The sequence below is a fragment of the Pongo abelii genome, chromosome 13 (assembly GCF_028885655.2).
Source record: "Pongo abelii isolate AG06213 chromosome 13, NHGRI_mPonAbe1-v2.0_pri, whole genome shotgun sequence".
NCBI lineage: Eukaryota > Metazoa > Chordata > Mammalia > Primates > Hominidae > Pongo > Pongo abelii.
In genome coordinates, this window is record NC_071998.2 from 128063931 (window position 1) to 128081880 (window position 17950).

At 62.4% G+C, this 17950-nt stretch overlaps 1 protein-coding gene across 2 annotated transcripts; it reads right to left on the reverse strand.

Annotated features, from left to right (window-relative positions):
• Nucleotides 1–272: 272 nt before the first annotated feature.
• AGPAT2 (1-acylglycerol-3-phosphate O-acyltransferase 2) lies at nt 273–14521 on the reverse strand. 2 transcript variants are annotated; one of them, XM_002820394.6, is made up of 6 exons: nt 14213–14521; nt 4497–4630; nt 4024–4199; nt 3562–3657; nt 1886–1958; nt 273–1054 (listed from the first exon to the last, which is right to left on the reverse strand). In XM_002820394.6, the coding sequence occupies exons 1-6, from the start codon at nt 14392–14394 to the stop codon at nt 879–881; spliced, it is 837 nt and encodes a 278-aa protein (XP_002820440.3). In that variant the 5' UTR covers nt 14395–14521; the 3' UTR covers nt 273–878. The 2 variants fall into 2 exon arrangements, with proteins under 2 accessions (XP_002820440.3, XP_054377207.2); XM_054521232.2 differs by lacking the exon at nt 14213–14521 and adding an exon at nt 11197–14103.
• Between the last annotated feature and the right edge of the window lie 3429 nt (nt 14522–17950).

Below are 17950 nucleotides of genomic sequence, written 5' to 3' on the forward strand. Positions count from 1 at the left end.
TGGGGACATGTTGGCCCCAACCAGAGGCCAAAGAGCAAATCTCTGGCCTCCTTCCCAGTAGCCTGAGGATGCCGGCACACCTGCCCATTAGGCGACACCCCCACCCATCGATGGTAGTAGTATAGGGTGATGTGGGCCCCCTCCTGGAAAGGGAACATGGGTGGGTGGCGGTGCCTCCACCCTGGGCCCCTAGGGAGGGCAGCTGGGAAGACACAGCATTGGCTCCACCGCCCTGGTCACCTGCCCGCCCTGTGAGTGACCACAGCTCCCCAGCCACTTCCAAGAGTGTGTTTATAAAAAAACGGCAGCGGAGTACAATGCTGACCCCACAGAGTCCTCCAGGCCGGCAGGAGCAGCAGGCCCCGATTGCCAGCTCCCTGTGGCCCAGGGTACGTGAGTCTGGGACTCCCGGCCCTCCAGCCCCTCCTCTCCCTGAGAGCCTGATGCAGCTTGTGGGCTGGACCCTGGAGCCCAGCTGCATCCTGGTGGGTCCCAGGCGGCTGAGCAGAGGGCTCGGACAGTGTGCATCGGGCCTCGGGGTCCTCCCATCTGCTCCTGGGCCATCGGGGGCCTTGTGGCTCAGCCCACCTGCGGGCCACAGCCGCAACCCTCATCTTCATCATCCCAGCTCCCAGAGGCGCCGTAGGCGTGAGTCCCTGCCCTCGAGCCTGGGGAGGGTCCAGCTGAGCCCCCTGCAGGGGATGCCAGGGGCCCGTGTCTGAGGCCAGTGACAGAAGGGGCTTCCTGCTTCCCGGGCCGAGTGAGAGCCGGGGGAGCCAGACAGAGTGGTATTTGGAAGCCTGGAGGGGTCCCCTCTGCCATCCTCCAGCCATCGGCTTCCACCTGCCCTCCCCAGGTCCTGCCCTGCCATGTCTGGGCTACTGGGCCGGCTGCACGCCAGGCCCCGCAGTGGCCCCGTTCTCCTGGGGGGTCTTGGAGATGTGGAGGAAGGTGGTCCTCATGGCCCGGTGGCAGGTGTCCACGAGCGCAGGGACGTCTGCCACAGTGAGGCCGCTGGTGGGGATGGCTTCCAGCACCTGCACTGTGACTGTTCCTGTGGGGGAGGCAACAGACCTCAGTGGCCTGTGGGGAGCTGGGGCCCACCTCAGCCTGCTGCCCTGGCCTCGCCTCTCCCCAGCCCCCCACAGCCCCTCCCTGGGAAGCCCCTGAGGCCGGGCTCTTCCCCTGGACTCCCTAGCCGTGGTGGGTTATTTAAATTGCGGTAACGTTGCTGCAGTAAAACCCATGGCTGCCTGGCCTTCTCGCCGCAGTTTCGACAAGTCTGCGCTCCCCTGTTAATGCCCCCAAAAAGCCCCACTTCCTGATCAGCCCCTACCTCACTGCCTGGCCTCTGCCCTCCATACGGGGTGAGGGGCTGTGGGAGAGATGGAGCTGGGTTCCCCCACTGCTCTCCAACTTTGACCCCACTGTCCCGCCTGGGCAGCAGGTGCCCACGTTCTGGGAACTGGCTGGAAGGGGCAAGAGGCCATGAGCCCCGCAGCCTGTGCCCCTGGGCTGCCTGGGTTCCATCTACCCCATGTGGGCATCAGCCTGGAGGCATGGGCTCAGAGGCCGCCCTCCAGCCCTGGAAGAGGCCGCCTCAAGGCCCCCAAGCTGTGTGCACAGCTGGGGTCCATCCGTGTGAAGTCTCTTGGAGCCTCAGTTTTCTCATCTGAAAAATGGGCCCAGCACCACCCATCTCACAGGGACATGAGGCCACGAAGCCCACAGCTGGGACTCCAGCCTGAGTCACTCATTCACCACGTGGTCACCGTGTGGCCGCACCACGGGTGCCACCCGGATATGGGAACGATGAGGGGCCCGGGGCTCCGTGACTATAGGGTCAGGCGGGGCCTACCCGCCAGGTGCACACATGTGGGGGTACCTGAAGTGAAGAACTTCTTCTTGGTGTTGTAGAAGGAGGAGAAGGAGGAGTACACCACAGGGACGATGGGCACCTGCGGGCAGGGAGACGCGCAGCTGAGGCAGCCCTGGGGACGGGCCGGGCACACCCCAGGCTGCATGTGGTTGGGGAGCCCTGTCCTGCAGCCCACCCACCCCTGCCTTCGCTGCTGCCATGGGTCCTTGTGGCTGTCCTGCCCCTGGGACCTGGGATACCTGTCCTGCTCTGGTTGGCCCCGAGTTCCATAAGCTCATCCTGCAAATCTTTATTCATCTCCTCTAGGAAGCCCTAGCACTTGTTTGTCTGGTTCACGCCTGTCCTCATACTGGGTGAGCAGCTAGCCAGGGGGGCAGGGCCCTGTCCGGTTTAGGAGGAGGTTATGGCACTCTTCCCTGCCCACGCCTCTCTCCCAGTCCTCTCCATCTCAGGAAGCCAGCGAGGGAGGCAGCCCTAGCCAGGGGGAGGGGTGGAGCCTGCTGGCGTTCCTGGAAGTCACCGGGGTCAAATCCAAGGGCACTTGGGGGTGATCATTAACTCAAGGCAGCCAAGGAACCTCCAGGGGGCCAGCAGGTAGGCTGGGGACTGGGAGCAGGGAGGGAGGGAGGGGGCTAGTAGGTAGGCTGGGGACTGGGAGCAGGGAGGGAGGGGGCCAGCAGGTAGGCTGGGGACTTGGAGCAGGGACGGAAAAGCCGTGGGTCTCCTGGCTGAAGCTGCGCTGTGGCCACCCCCAGCCACCCCATCACAGCCGCCCGTCTCCCTTCTGCTCTCCCAGAGCCGATCCAGCCCTCACTCCACCCCCAAAGGGAAGTGACATCAGCCCCAGGCTGGGCAGATGTGCCCTGCACCTGGGCAGGGCTGGGATCAGAGCCCAAGGATGCCCACCAGCCCAGCGCCTCCGGGGCTCCCCAGGCCTCACAGCCTTAGCTGGGAGCCTCTGGAAGGAGGGCCCCCTCCCCACCACCTCGCACAGGGCGAGGCACCGGGGGCCACTAGCGGCCAGCGTGAGGGAAGGAGCTGAGACCCCTGCCCTGAGCGAGACCCCACCTAGGTAGGTAAAAGCTCCTTCTCCTGACACAACTCTTTCCAGCACAGCGGCAGAGGCGGGACAGGTGCTGGGGGATGGCTATACCCCGGCTTCTCCCAGACACCCCAGGACGCACTGCATGGAAGATGGGACCAGGAAGTCCAGAGTCTGGAGGCGCTGCTTACAATGAGCTCCACCCATCCTGAGCTCTGGCCCGACCTGACACTACACCAAAAGCCTGGCTTGTCCAGACCCCCTGTCCATGCCCTGAAGCCCACCCCAGCCAGGCACAGGCCCAGAAATGAGCCTCCTGAGAGCTCGGTGGCAGAGGCCAGCGGCCCAGCTCCCCCCACCTCTACCTGCCCAGCTTCGCAGGCCAAGCACTGGGTGCCCACCAAGGGCAGCTGGTCACTCTGGGCTCTGTGTGGGCGAAAGGCCCAAGGGGCTGCCCTCCCTGGTCGGTCAGGGGGCAAGTGCAAGAAGGGGCAAGGAGGCCCTGTCCCCAACTCAGTGGGAGGAGTCCCTTGCGTGTCAAGGGTCCTCAGCTTGGCTGGGTGGTCACCTCCTGCCTTAAGCCAGCCTGATTCCGCCTCCCAAGCCTGCACCCACCCCGGGAGGGCTGGGCTCGGCCTACCTGTGCCTGGACTGCCAGGTAGAAGGCGCCCTTCTTAAAAGGCAGCAGGTCCCCATTGTCGTTGCGAGTACCCTCGGGGTAGATCCACACTTTGAGCTGTAGGGAGAGAAGAGCCTGGACTGACCTCACACCCAGGCTGCCCCAGAAAGGCCACGCCGCCTCGCCTCCTAAGAAGCCCCACTTCGCAAAGCAGCTGGCATGGGACCCCATCTGTGGAGCATAGATGATGTGGGGGTCTGGAGTGGGACCCCACCTGCGGAGCATGGATGGTGTGGGGGTCTGGCGTGGGACCCCACCTGCAGAGCATGGATGGTGTGGGGGTCTGGCGTGGGACCCCACCTGCGGAGCATGGATGATGTGGGGGTCTTGTTTTTTCTACCAAAACCAAGTCACAAGCTGGCTCCTGCCTGGCCCCGCCCAGGCCCCACCCCAACCCCACCCAGCCCGGCCCTGCACACTCACGTTCTCCCTGACCATGCGCTCGCCCAGGTCGGCCATCACTGTCATGGCAGTGCTAGAGCGCTGCCGGTTGATGAAGAAGACGCCCCCGAGGTACATGATGAGGCCCACAGGCCCCAGGAAGAGCAGCTCCCGCTTGGCGATCTGCACGCAGCGCTCCGGAAGGACCTCCATGAGGCCTAGGAGACAGAGAGAGAGACAGAGACAGAGAGAGAGGGGGAAAGAGCGTGCACTGGACGACAGTTGCTGAGCACCCACAGACCTGCCTGGAGCCCTGCCTTCTCCCTGGCTACCTGGACGGGTCGTGTGGCCTCCGAGCCTCTGTGTCGGGCCCTGAGGGAGGTACTGAGGCCGAGCTTGCCCAGGCACAGGCAGCCCTGTGTCCTCGTCCCCGGGACCCAGCCCCAGCCCCACACAGCCCCAGCTCAGCCGGCCCCACTCAAACCCCAGAAGCCTCTCCGGAGGCCCGGCCCTACCCATCATGTCCAGGATGCTCTGGTGGTTGGAGACGATGACGCAGGGCCGGGCCTCCTGCAGCCTGTGCTGGTCCCGCACCTCGAAGCGGAGCCCGTAAAAGTACTTGAAGCTTCGCACGAACCAGCTGATGATGCTGCAGGGGAGGCCACCGTGAACACGGGTCCCGCAGATCCCGCAGCCGAGGCTGGGGCACGAAGGCCTGGGGGTGGGGTGTGGAGGAGGCTGGGGAGGGGCCCTCCTGGCATGGGGCAGGAGACCGGGAAACACAGGGGAGGGAGCCCCTGAAGCGGACAGAGTCCCGGGCCTGGCTCACCCACCTGGATGGCTGCCCTGCCTCCATCTCCCCAGCAACAGGGGAAAACCCAGAGCCTCTGGAACTTGGATGCTAGGAACATGGGAAGGCGCCCACTTCCAAATCCACGTCCAGGGCCCACCCAGCCCTTATCCACCCCACAGGGGACCCAGCCGGAAAGGAACTGGCACGGGCTCTCACGTCCGCTATGAAGGACCCACGTCGGGGAAAGCAGCCTCTGCACCCCATTAGAGGAAATGGGGCCCCACACACCCTGGGGAAGGTCACTGGCCCCTCAAGGCAGGGCCGCATCAGGAAGAAAGTGTCGGCGCCAGTGGAGACCTCTGAAAGGACCTCCGAAAGGTTCTTCCAGAAAAGAGCTGAGACCGAGACCCTCTCTTACCCCTACCCTACAGAATCAGGCCGGTTCCCTTTCCCCGTGAAGAGGCGGCGGGGGGCTCGGGGCTTGTCTGAGGTCACACCAGGAGCAGGAGCAGAGCCAGGGTCCGGGCCACCTGAGCCCCGGCCCCAGCAGCCCCCACTCTGGCGGGGGCCCAGCCCACTGGGGGCTGCCCTTGGAGCACCTGCAAATGTGAGGTGGCCTTGCCCAAGCCGCCCATCACGGTTGGGACCAGGGATGCCCAAGGGGCACCCGAAGACTCTGACCAGCTCCGAGCACCCCAAGCCTCTGCCCTGCTGTGCTGCCAGGAAGCTCTAGGCACACCCCAGATAGGGCACTGCCCATCACAGGGCAGCCAGCAGGGATGGGGCCAGGAGGACGGAGCTCCACTCCGAAGCTCCAGCAGGGGTGGAAGGCCAGGGGCAAGGCTGTGCCAGCGCTGACCGGGGGGCTCCCAGTGCTGCTCCCCTCTCCATGCAGACTAGTGCCCCCCACCATTTGATCCCCCAGCAGTCCTAAGGGCCCCCCGCTTTGTACAGATGAGTCTGAGTAACCGCCCCAGGCCACAGAGCAGAGATTCAAAGCCGGGGCCTTCTCTCAAAGCCATACTGGTGGGGATTTTTGTTGTTTTAACAGGGTCTTGCTCTGTCACCCAGGCTGGAGTACAGTGTCACAATCTCGGCTCACTCCAGCCTCCACCTCCTGGGCTCCTCCCACCTCAGGCTCCTGACTAGCTGGGACCACAGACGTGAGCCACCACACCTGGCTAGTTTTTGTATTTTTGGTAGAGATGGGCTTTCACCATCTCTGGCCAGGCTGGTCTCGAACTCCTAGGCTCAAACAATCTGCCCGCCTCGGCCTCCCAAAGTGCTGGGATTACAGGCCTGAGCCAACTCACCCGCCCTTTAAAAAAAAAATTGTGGTAAAATACACGTAACATAAAATGTATCTCCGTGGCCTTTTCTGGGTGCACAGTTCATGGCTGCTGGGCACATTCGGTGTCCAGCAGCCATCTCCTCCCTCCATCTCCAGAACTCTCCACCTTCTCTGGCTGACGTCCATTCCCATGCGACACAAACCCCTGTCCCCTCCCCGGCCCTGGCACTCTGCCCTTCCATGTGTGAGCCCAGGCCTGCGGCAGCACCACCTTGGGCAGATGGGGCAATGTTCATGACCCCCTGTTGCAGATGGGGAAACTGAGTCAAGGGGGGCCTAATGGTTAATTCTGACGATAAGTCCAGCCATCCGTCCCTGGACTTGGAAGCCTGGGGCCTCCTCAGATCTGCCCTCCTCAGCCAGCTCTAGGTATCTCCTCTCCAGGCCGCGCCGGCCACTGTCCCCTCCCACCCAGAAGGCACGCCCGGGCTGGCAGCACCCGCACACTCAGGGGAACTGCAGGGCTGTTTTGCCTCCACACTCATCTGCACAATCCAGCTTCCCGGACCCCTGTGACACTCCAAGAAGACGAGGAGGCAAAAGCCGGCAGTTCACCAACAGAAAACATGGAACTGTCTGGTGCTAGCAAGACGGTCGCGTCGCCAATCAAAGAAATGCAAATGAAAACAAGAGACTGTCCTCATCCTTCCCCCTGGCACAGATTAAACGCCTGATAACAGGAGGTGCCAGCCAGGGCGTCGGGAGCGGGCCCAGCGGCTGGCAGGAGTGAGGAGTCACGCAGACAAGATGCTTCTGTGCAGGGCAGGTTGGCAGGCCCGGCCAGAGCCCTGAGGAAACCTGGCCCCTCTCCTCTCAGAATCTTCCAGGAATTCGCCGGATGGCTGGATGAGAAGCCTGCGGTGCTCAAGTGTGCGGTGAATTAGGAAAACCTGAAAATGCTTAAATATCCACCAGCAGGGAGAGGGAAAGTAAATGAGGGTCCATTTCACAGCCAGCTGGGGCGCGGGGAAAGAACAGGGCAGGTCCACACTCATCTCCTGTGAAGGACACGCATATGATTTCTAGCAGCAGCCAAGACACACCTGCAATTCCAAAGCTAGCTGCCTGCAGGAGGCTCGGGTCACATCTGAAAGGGACATTGGTTCCCTCTGGTAGTGACATTGTCCAGTTCCATCTTTTATTTACTTTTTTATTTTTGAGACAGGGTCTCACTCTGTCACCCAGACTGAAGTGCAGTGGTGTGATCTCAGCTCACTGCAACCTCCACCTCCCGGGTTCAAGCAATTCTCCTCCCTCAGCCTCCCGAGTAGCTGGGATTACAGGTGCCTGCCACCAGGCCTGGCTAGTTTTTGTATTTTTAGTAGAGATGGGGTTTCACCATGTTGGCCAGGCTGGTCTCGAACTCCTGACCTCAGGTGATCCTCCCACCTCGGCCTCCCAAAGTGCTGGGATTACCGGCATGAGCCACCGCACCTGGCCAGCTAGTTTCTTAGTGTTAACAACTGCATCTTGGTGATGTAAAATGTTAACAAGGGAGGAAACTGGTGAGGGCCATATGGATTCCCCCGTAATATCTTTGCAACTTCTCTGTAAATCTAAAATTATTAAAAAATAAGATGTGCATTTATTTTTTATTTTTTTGAGACGGAGTCTTGCTGTCACCTAGGCTGGAGTGCAGTGGCATGATCTCAGCTCACTGCCGTTTCCACCTCCCGGCAAGCGATTCTCCTGCCTCAGCCTAGCAAGTAGTTGGGACTACTGGTGTGCGCCACCACACCCGGCTAATTTTTGTATTTTTGGTAGAGACGGGGTTTCACCATGTCGGCCAGGCTGGTCTCAAACTCCTGACCTCATGATCCACCCGCGTCGGTCTCCCAAAGTGCTGGGATGACAGGAAGGAGCCAGCGCGCCGAGCCCTCCTCTGTTTTGATTGTGGTATTAACACGCATCACCTAAACAATATAATTTTACCCGTTTCTCAGCGCATGGTTCCGTGGCACTCGGCGCATCCGCTGCTGTGCGGCCAGCACCACCCTCCAGCTCCAAAACTTTTCCTTTTTTTTTTTTTTTTAATCTAAGCTGCTTAGGGGATGGATCGTGCACTGATACTTCTCTCAACTGTGAAAGACATGGGGTACAAACCCCCGCCCAGCAGGCAGCGCTGAGCAGGCACTGTGTCCCGCCGCCCACCACCGGCCGCTGGTCCTCAGGCCAGACAGATGGATGGACGGAGGCTGCCCCAGGCCAGCGGGAGGCTGTGGCTCTCTAGAACTCTGCAGCCCACGGTGTGGCTGGGGGAGAAAGGTATACCCTGGGGGCGGAACAAAGTCGAACTTGATGTCCTCAAGGGGACAAAGGACCATCTGCACCAGCCACGTGGGGCCACCGCACTTCCCCCCCAGTGTCCCGTACATAGTTCAGAGCTTTCTGAAAGCTGGTGGGAAAGTCTAGACTCACTTTACAAGCGGTTCCTGGATGGGTGGGTGGCTCACGCCTGTAATCCCAGGACTTTGGGAGGCCGAGGCGGGCAGATCACCTGAGTTCAGGAGTTCGAGACCAGTCTGGCCAACATGGTGAGGTCCTGTCTCTATTAACAACACAAAAATTAGCCAGACGTGGTGGCAGCTGCCTGTAATCCCAGCTACTCGGGAGGCTGAGGCGGGAGAATCACCCGAACCAGGGAGAAGGAGGTTGCGGTGAGCCGAGATGGCGCCATTGTACTCCAGCCTGGGTGACGGAGCAAGACTTCATCTCACACACACAAAAAAAGTGTTTCCTCAGAAAGGAAGGGACTGAACTAAGCCCTGCAGAGGCTCCTGCAGCCGAAGACACCCCCGGGAACCCAGGCAGAGAAAAATCGCCTTCTAAGCACAGGGGCCCCCTGCACCTCCTGTGTGCAAAGCCTCGAGACAAGGGCTCTACAGGAGTCACCTCCTTTTGTTCTGACAGTAACCCCCCAGGGTAGGTACGATCATAACCCCCCTCTTCAGATGAGGAATGCGAGGTTCGAGGTTCAAGGTTCAGCAAAGTTAAGTGACTTCCCCAAGGCCACACAGCAGGGAAGCCAGAACAGGCCTGAGCACCCCCTTGGAACTCTGCTTCGGAGCTGGCAGAGTCGTGCTGGGGCGGCGAGGGCCCCCAATAGGACTCTAGGAGCTCATCCGGAGGCTCCCTCCCTCCCCCGGGCTCCACAGTCCCCTCAACCCCTCAGCATGGCTGGGAGCTTGCTCCAGCCTCCCCCAGCAGGAAGCTCAGAGTGGCCAGAGCAGCCACTGTCCCCAGGCTTCCCCCACCAGCTTGCCCAGCCCAGGTCCTGTCCCGTGCCAAACACCCTACCTCACCCAAACTCCCCTCCCACCAACCACAGGGGGACGAGGGGCTGCCCTGTCCTTTCCCCAAAGCCTGGGGCAGGTGTCGCTGTGCCGGACCAGGATACAGTCACACGGACCCCAAATCCAGGTCCTGGGCTCCTTGCCTGCCCGGGGTACCCCAGCAGGGGCAAAGCCAAGGTCGCCGGAAGCCTGGAGCTCGGGGAGCCCTGCTGGCCACTGCCAGGCGGGTGACTTGTGCCAGCTTTGCCCAGCAAGGCAAGAGGCCCAGGGAGCAGCCCAGTGCCCAAAACTAAGCGAGGCTGAGCCCAGACTGGGCCCTTCTGGTGGCATCGGAGCAGTGGGCTCCTGCTGAGGGAAAACCCAGGTCCTGCCCCCGTCTTTTTCAGGAGCCCTCAGACTGGAGTCCACTGGCCTTGAGTGAAGTGCTATAAGAGATCCCTCTGGGGTCTGCAGGAACCCAGCCTCCTCAGACCACCTGAGCTCAGCCCCCAGCCACCTGGGCTGCTCCCACACTCAAGCTCTGGGCCTGACGGGGATTTGGATCCCATTTCCCTTCTTCCCAGCTATGGCCTCGGACAATGCATTTGACCTCCCAGGCTCATTTGGAAGGGTGTGCAGGCTTACATTCTATGAGGCGGAGACACCCAGGGCACCCTCGGGCCAGGACGGGACCTCCACCAACAGTGGCTGTGATGAGGATGACTGGGGGTGGGGGAAGAATCCAAAATGGGTGGGGCCGGGCACGGTGGCTCACGCCTGTGACCCCAGCACTTTGGGAGGCTGAGGCAGACGGATCACTTGAGCCCAGGGGTTTAAGACCAACCTGGGCAACAGAGCGAGACCTTGTCTCAAAAAATTTAAAAAAAAATCCAAAGTAAATCAAAGCGAAAGGCCCCTCAATGTGCCTAAGCCCCCAATCCCACCAGCACCTGGCTCAGGCAGCTGGGAGGCGGTTCTAGGTCAGGGCCCAGGCCACTGGCCAGGCTGTCTTCGTGGAAGGCCACTCGCTGACCCTTGCCCTGGTCCTGGGCTGGGACACTCCCAGGAGACCCAGCAGCTCTCTGAGCCAGGACTTGCCTATCCTCAGCTGTGTGAGCTCATTCAGGGCAGCCCCCTCCCCCAGTGCTGGGGCTCGTTGGGACCACCGGGGACAGGGACCCCAGTGAGGAATCTGGTGTTTTCCAACAAGTGTCATCCGAGCTGCAGCACAAGGCGGGATGGGTCCATAGGGGTGCGGGGTCCAGCCCACACAAACACCCGGATGTGGGGGGTCCCCGATGACTACTCAAAGCGGATGTGTGGGAGTGCAGGTGTGGCGGGTGAGAAGGAGGTGGGGCCAGAGAAGCCCTCCCATCCCTCAATCAGGACCTGCAGAGAGACACCTGAGAGCTCTGGCGGACCAAGGTCACGGTCTCCCTCGGGACTAAGACCCCAGTGCTGTGGTGACACAGGGCTCCCTGATGGCATCTGTCATCACCAGACATCTGTCAGGGGACCCGGGACCATGCACTGGCCGGCAAATCTGGGTCAAACCTTGCCCGACATCCCAAGTCCCCTGTGTGTTCTCCCCACACTGGGCGTGTGGTGTGGGCACGTGCTCCATGGGACAGGAGCCTGCCCTGCAGCCAGGAGCTGTCACAACCACTAGGTCCTGGCCTCTAGATACCAGCAGAGCGTGGGGTTCAATTCAGGGAGCATCCTTAAGAGGAAGAGCACCCTTTTTCTCTCTGGGACCCTGAAAATGGTGGGAATAGAGGTCAAAGGAGCCGGAAACTTACTGCTGTTTCCCTAGGCTGCCCATCTGGTCTCCTTTGCTGTATGAAAAAGTAAACTTCTCTGTGGATTAAGCTGCTGTCTTGAGGATTTTCTGATCCTGTAGCTGAACCCAGCTGTAGGACACAGAGCCGCTCCGGGCTTTGCTTTCCTCTGTCGAATGGATGTACCAGGGCATCGGCCCCTGGTGAGAAAACGTGCCCTGCAGCTCCACCCTAACTGCGCACACAGGGAATGGCTCAGGGGGCACCCCCTGCCTGGAAGGGGTCCGTGGTCTCAGCCCCAAGCCCGGTGGGAACGAAGGCTGCCTCAGCGGTTCTAGTCCCATCACTGTCCCTCACACGCTCAGAACTACGGTGTAGACAGTGGGGGTCTCTTGGGTGCCGCCTGGAACCCCGTGGGGAGGGGCTGGGCCTCAGCCAGGGCAGCCATTGCCCAGGGGCAAGATGGAGCGCCCCTCCCAGAGCTCAGGCCTGCCGCAGGGCTGCCTCAGCGGCCCCAAGCGCTGGGCTGGGAATAAGGGGAAAGTGAAAAGCAGGTACTCTGGAGTCACTGTCAGTGGGTTCGAACCCCAGTTCCACCCCATCCTGGCTTGGGGACCCTGCCCCAGTTTCAAGTTGCTTATCTCAGCCTCAGTGTCCTTATTTATAACACGGAGCACATGCGAATCCCTGTTCCCGAGGCTGGAGGCACCCGTGGCGCACAGCAGGAACAGAGGCCGAGTATCCCCTCCTTCCCTTCCAGCCCCCCGGATCCCTTCCCTGGAGTGACAAAGCGCCTCCTCTTCATCTGCCTTTCTTACCCCTCCCGACGGCCCCCATGGAGGGAACGCACGTTCGCAACAGCCCCACTCTTAGCCATTGCTGGGAGTCTTGGGAGTCATCAGGGACCCTGGGGCCTGGGGAGCGTGTGCAGAGGTGTGGGGGAAGGTAGCCATGGAGCCCCAGGCCTCTCCTGCCGACTGCCCTGCCCTCTGGCCCTCCCTTCTCTTCAGGGACCAAAGCAGGAACAAAGCACCTGCTGTTAGCAGCCAGTGTCCCGAAAGCCACTACTCCACAGGCCTGAGCCTGGGTGCTGCCCTGGAGAGGTGAGGGCGGCAGGAGGGTCCCATCCAAGCACCATCAGAGGCCCCAGGTCCCGAGGATGCCCGGGTTAGCCAGAATCTCCAGGCTGAGATGGGGACAGGGCCGAGTGGGGCAGCAGGGCCAGTGCCAGCCAACCCAGCCTGCCAGGTCCATAGAAAGGGCAGCAGGTGAACTGTGATTTGGTCCCTGGAAAACAACTATGAAGTCCAGGCAGAGGCCCCTGCAGAACAAGCCAGGCTTTCTCACACAAGGAGGCCGCCAATGAAGAGGCCGTGGCCTGTGGTCTGGCTCAGTAGTGGGGTCTGCTCCAGGGTCTCCTAAGTCAGGTGCACCGTCACTTTTGCTGAAAGAACAGGACCCTGTCCCCTGTCCGCACCCCAGGACACGCCCGGCACAGGATGCCCTGCTGGCATCAGAACCACACAAGCCATTTCCTCGGGGTGGGGGGCACCCCTCCAAGGAACCCAAAGACTGGCCCCTCCTCAGCTGGGAAAGCTGCACCCTTGCCCCTACTCTGAAGCACCCCAGGGGCTGAGGGGGGGGGCCCTCACAGAGACCCCTGCCTACAGGGGATCCCAGGGCCAGAACCACAGGTGAGGCCTTCAGAGATTCCAGCACAGGTGCCCAGAGCCCAGCCCCCAGGAACTCCCTGTTTCTGCAAACCACCTTCCTCCCTGAAGGGTGCTCCACTGGGGACGTCAGCGCCAGTCACCACCTGGGCCAGCCCTGGAGTGTGCGCTCCCCGGGACCCCGGCCTGGGCCACCTGGCCCGCATTACCACCGGTCACACACATGTCTGGCTGAGCAGCCATCAGGCCCTTCTCGGACTCTCCATGCTCTCCATCAGCCCCAGGGTCCTCCTTCATATTCCTGGAGCTTCTGGGGCTCCGTGGGAAGCCATGAGGGTAGGCCCGTTCCAGCAGCCTCAGTGCCCTCCCAGGACTGGCAAGGACATCGAGTGCAGGGAGCCAGCAAACCCTCACCCACTGCCCCTGGAACCACGGGGAAGGGGGCCTCTGAGGCCACAATGCCCCCACCCCAGGCCATTGCAAAAGCCACTGGCTGGGCAGTCCAAACAGGGCAGAGAGAAATGTAGCAACAGCCTGGGGACGGCTAACAGGGAGACGGGGCAGGCAAGAGCCTTCTCCGGCAGCCACCCCGCCCAGGAGCAGGCAGCCCCCGCCGTCTTTGGCAGCCCAGTCTGACCTCTGGCCCCCAACCCCAGCCTGGTAAAACCAAGCTCCCACCTTCTGGAAGGCGTCCAGGGGAAGATTTCAGCCCCGCCAAACCCTAGTCCTAACTCTTCCTTCCCTTCGCTTGGGAGCTGGGCCCCCGGAGCTGGAGGCCAGGGGCGCGCTCCCCAGCACGGAAGCAGGTCCCCTCTGGGTCCCCCACCTCCCTGCGAAGAGGAAGGGGAGAGAAAGGGGAATCCGCCCCACAGGTGCGCCCATCACCGGGCGGACAGGCAGGAGGGCGTCGGAGGGAGGCCGAGGGGTGCCCCCACACCGCCGTGCGCCCCGATCAATGGCCCTGGGGCAAGTCCCCGCCGCCCCGGCCTCGGTTTCCCCGCTCAGGAAGCAGGGCTGAGCCTCTCCCAGCGCGGACCGGCCCCCTTTCTCTCCGAAAGCCGCTCCGCCCCCGGAACCTCACGCCGGGCTGCAGGGACGCGGCGGAGGCCGAAACCGGTGTAGACGCCCGGGGCCAGGGCGGCGGGTGGGGTGCTGGGCACTGTGACGCCGGCTCCGGGACCCCCTGACTCCGGGACCCCCTCCCGTGCCTGCCGCCGGCCCAGGCGCGCTCTCCCCGGCGCCCCGGAGCGGGGCGGGACGGGCGGGGCAGGAAGGAGGGAAACCCAGAAGAAAGTTAGGGAAGCGGAAGCGGCGCGGCGGTTCCCCGGCCCCTCCCGGCGGCCCCTCCCGGCGGCCCCCCGCCTTGCCTCATGTTCTCCACCGTCCGGCCGCCGTGGCGCAGCAGGCAGACGAGCGAGGCCACGGCGGACACCGCGAAGCACAGCGCGCAGTACAGGGCGACCTTGGCGTAGAACTCGGCCGCGCGGCTCAGCTGCACCAGCAGCAGCAGCAACAGCAGCGCCGCGGCCAGACACGGCCACAGCTCCATGGCCCGGCCCGGCGCCCGACGGCGCGGCCAGCTCGCTCTCGCTCCCGCTCCCGCTCCCGCTTCTCCCCCGCGCGCTCAGGCCCCTTATTGCGAGGGCGGCGGGGCGGGGCGGGGCGGGGCGGGGCGCGGGGTGGGGGAGGAGCGCGCGGCAGGGAAGGGCTAGGTGCGGCGCCCCGCCCCGACACAGTCCCCAACCACGCCCCGACACGGTCCCCTCACCAGGCCCCGCCCCGCCACTGTCCCCAACCCCCTCCCGACACGACACCCCCTTCCCGCCCTGGGTCACCCGGCCCGGACCTCCCCTCCACGCTCCCTCCCCGCAGCCTTCTGCCAGGTTACCGAGGCTCTGGCGCTCTGCTCCCACCCTCCCGGTCCCAGGGTACCCCCCCATCATGGCTGGCCGGTGGCTCGGGCTCTGGCGCTGCCCCCCATGGTCTGGGCCTCCTGCCCCGCCCGGTGCCCCCTCCCCCCGCTGCCGGGGCAGCCACAGGCTCCTGCGCGGAGAACCACAGCCCCCCAAGGGCGTAAAACCAGCGGGGATGCGCCCGTGCCAGGCCGGTGGCCACGCAAAGGGCCACTGGAACCGCCCCCGAGTGACCAGTGGCCACCTGGCAGAAGGCCTGGCTCTTAGGGTGTCCTCGGGCCCCTGCGGGGAGGCTCTTGGGGGCGCGCAGGCAAACTGGGGCGTGTGTCTGGGCGGGGCTGGGATGCCCCACCCTGGGTGCCAGAAGTAGCCTTGTCGCCAGGGTTGCTCCAGGGGCAGGAGAGGTGGGTGTCAGGTGGTGACGTTCACATCCGCTTGGCAGCACGGCCAGTGTGGCAGGGCAAGGTGCAGCTGGGACGAGGGCAGCAGTCTCCTGGCCTGGCCCCCACCCGGCGTCCCACCCCAGGGAGCAGATGGAAATTGAAAAGCAGTTTCCTGGGGTCCCTCCTCACAGGGACTCTTGGGTTTGCTGCAGTTGCCGGAGTGCTGGCCGCCCTGCGCTCTAAGGGGTCAGCAGAGGATTACGGCCCCTCTTTTTTCAGATGCAGAGTTGAGCTGTTAAAACATTTCCCTGAACATTGTAACCACCCCCCAAACTGTACTGAGACAATGACAAATACAGAAACTGCTCTTCAAATGAATGGAGAACTGCAGTCCTGAAGGAGGTGGGATCTTGCTGCCTGGGCTCAGCAGCCCCTGCCCAGGCGGTCCCAGCTTTTCTTGAAAGTGGAGACGCATCCTTTTGCCTTAGGCCTGTGGGCATCTTACAGCAAAACCCGGGAGAGCATTATCCAGCCCAGTCTCCTTCCAGATCCATTTGGGCTTCATTTGGAATCAGCTTGGAGGTCCTGGCTTGACCTCTTTCCACTCTTGGAGCCGGAACTGCACACCCCGCAGCCGGGAGGTCTGAGAGCTGCACTGCTGTGCCTCTGGGAGGCTGAGAGGTGGCTGCTGATGGCTGCAGGGTTTTCATCTTCCAGGGCAGATGTGGTGGGTGCACGCTGCAGACAGGAGTGCCGCTGCCAGGAGCTGGGGGATGCGGGGGTGTGGGCTGGGGTCCCAGGTGGACTTCCTGGAGGAGTGGGGCTTCACAGCACCTTCAGCTGGAGTCTCTGTGCACCCAGGTCCTGAGCAGGTTGTACCCTGGCTGTGGAATCCAGTCCTCACAACCCTCAGGCCTGTCCAGGTGCTTTACGTGCCCGCCCCCTTCTTGTCCTTTACCTCCCAGCCCACCGACCTTTCCAGGGTGACCACCATCTTCCTGCACCCCCAGGTGACTGTGTGTGTGTTGGACACCTCTCCCTCCTCTCCTCCCCCTGGAATGGAGCCCGTGGGGCCTCGTTTGTTTTGTGCACCATGTGCGACCAGCACTCAGGCCAATGTCTGGCACATAGCAGGTGCTCAGCACACACTTTCCATAGTAGCAAAGGCATCCCCATTTTACAGAGGGAAAACTGAGGCTCTCAAGGGTGAACACCAGACAGCCGGGACGTGACAGAGGAAGAGAGGCTGACTCTGACCCGGAAAGCTCCTGCCAGGGCTGGCAGGAGCAGCACCAGGGCAGCACACGGTGACCCTGCTGCCTCCCCAGACAAGGTGGGGTTTTGCCCACTGCTCTCCTGAAGAGGGTGTGACCCAATTTCACCTCCTCCCTCTTCTCTGCACCTTGCAGGAGGGTTGAGAGAAACGTCCACTTTTCCTCAGACAAGATCCGAGAGGAGGCGGGCCAGGGACTCGGGGAGTGATGAGGAAGTACTTTGTATTTTGATATAATGCCACATTTGGGAAGCTAACACATTATTTGTTTCTAGAAGTAAAGCTCCAGAGAATCTTACGGGCTGGCAGAGACGCCAAGAAACGAGATTTTCTTCTTTTTTTTTTTTTGAGACGGAGTCTCGCTCTGTCACCCAGGCTGGAGTGCAGTGGCGTGATCTCGGCTCACTGCAAGCTCCGCCCCCTGGGTTCAAGGGATTCTCCTACCTCAACCTCTTGAGTAGCTGGGATTACAGGTGCCCAACACCACACCCGGCTAATTTTTGTATTTTTAATAGAGACGGAGTTTCGTCATGTTGGCCAGGCTGGTCTCAAACTCTTGACCACAAGTGATCTGCCTGCTTCGGCCTCCCGAAGTGCTGGGATTACAGATGTGAGCCACCACGCCCGGCCTATAAAAGAGATTTTCTCTAAAATGAGTGCTTCTCACCCAGGGAGGGCTGGCATGGGCTCTGCTGGGTTTATCCCAAGAGTGTGGTGAGGGACTGGGAGCCTGGTTCTGTTGTGTAGGGATGGCCAGCGCCCTGTCTGACCCTTGAGATGCCCTCAGCTACCAGGGGCAGGGGTGCTGGGCCGGTGGTGGCTGTGCGGCTGTACCCGCCCAAGGACAGCTGAGAGTCCTCCTGGGCATTTGCTGGGACCCGGCCAGACAGCGCATGACACCAGGTGACAGTGAGAGCTGAGCTGGCACCGGCTCCTGAGGCCCAGGGAGCCCACAGCTCAGGGAGCAAGTGAGGACGGAAGGACCAGCCAAGCCTCTCCAATTCCAGGAAGCAGAGATGAAGCCAGCGCTGTGTGGCCCAGGAAGGACTGGCAGGGGCAGGGCAGCCAGGCTTTGAAGACCAGTCCATCTGGCTTTAAACCCTGAGTTAGCGAAGGCACCAGAGCCTCGGTTTCCTCGTCTGTAAAGTGGAGACGCGACGCTCGCCGTGCCCAGTGTGTGACAGGAGGCAGCTTCCGGGCTGGCAGGGCACGTGGGCCTGACTAGGCCTCTCCCAAAAGACCTGCCCCGGAGAGACACCAGGACAAGGGCCAGGGAAGGGGAGAGCTTCTCGGCAGCTGGAGACACTCGGACGTGTGGCCAGGGGGCAGCCACGGCACAGCTGGGCCTTGGGCTGGTCCCTTCAGGGGCTCCCTCCTTCCAGGGAGGACATCAGAGCCTGGCTTGGAGGCTGGACGGGGAGGCCAGGCTATGCTGGGACCTCAGCCTGCACAGGGTGGCTGAGGTCCAAGCCGGGCATGCCTGGGGCTCTCGGGCAGAGCGTACCCTGGCTGACGGGTTGTCCGGCCTCCTGGTGG

Excerpts from the sequence above, each read along its gene's own strand:
- AGPAT2 (XM_002820394.6), bottom strand. The coding sequence starts at position 14,394 with ATGGAGCTGTGGCCGTGTCTGGCCGCGGCGCTGCTGTTGCTGCTGCTG. Across the intron at positions 4,631-14,212 it reads CGGACGGTGGAGAACATGAG|CATCATCAGCTGGTTCGTGC; the intron begins GCAAGGCGGGGG and ends CCTCCCCTGCAG. Across the intron at positions 1,959-3,561 it reads ACCTGGCAGTCCAGGCACAG|GTGCCCATCGTCCCTGTGGT; the intron begins GTAGGCCGAGCC and ends CCCTGCCCGCAG.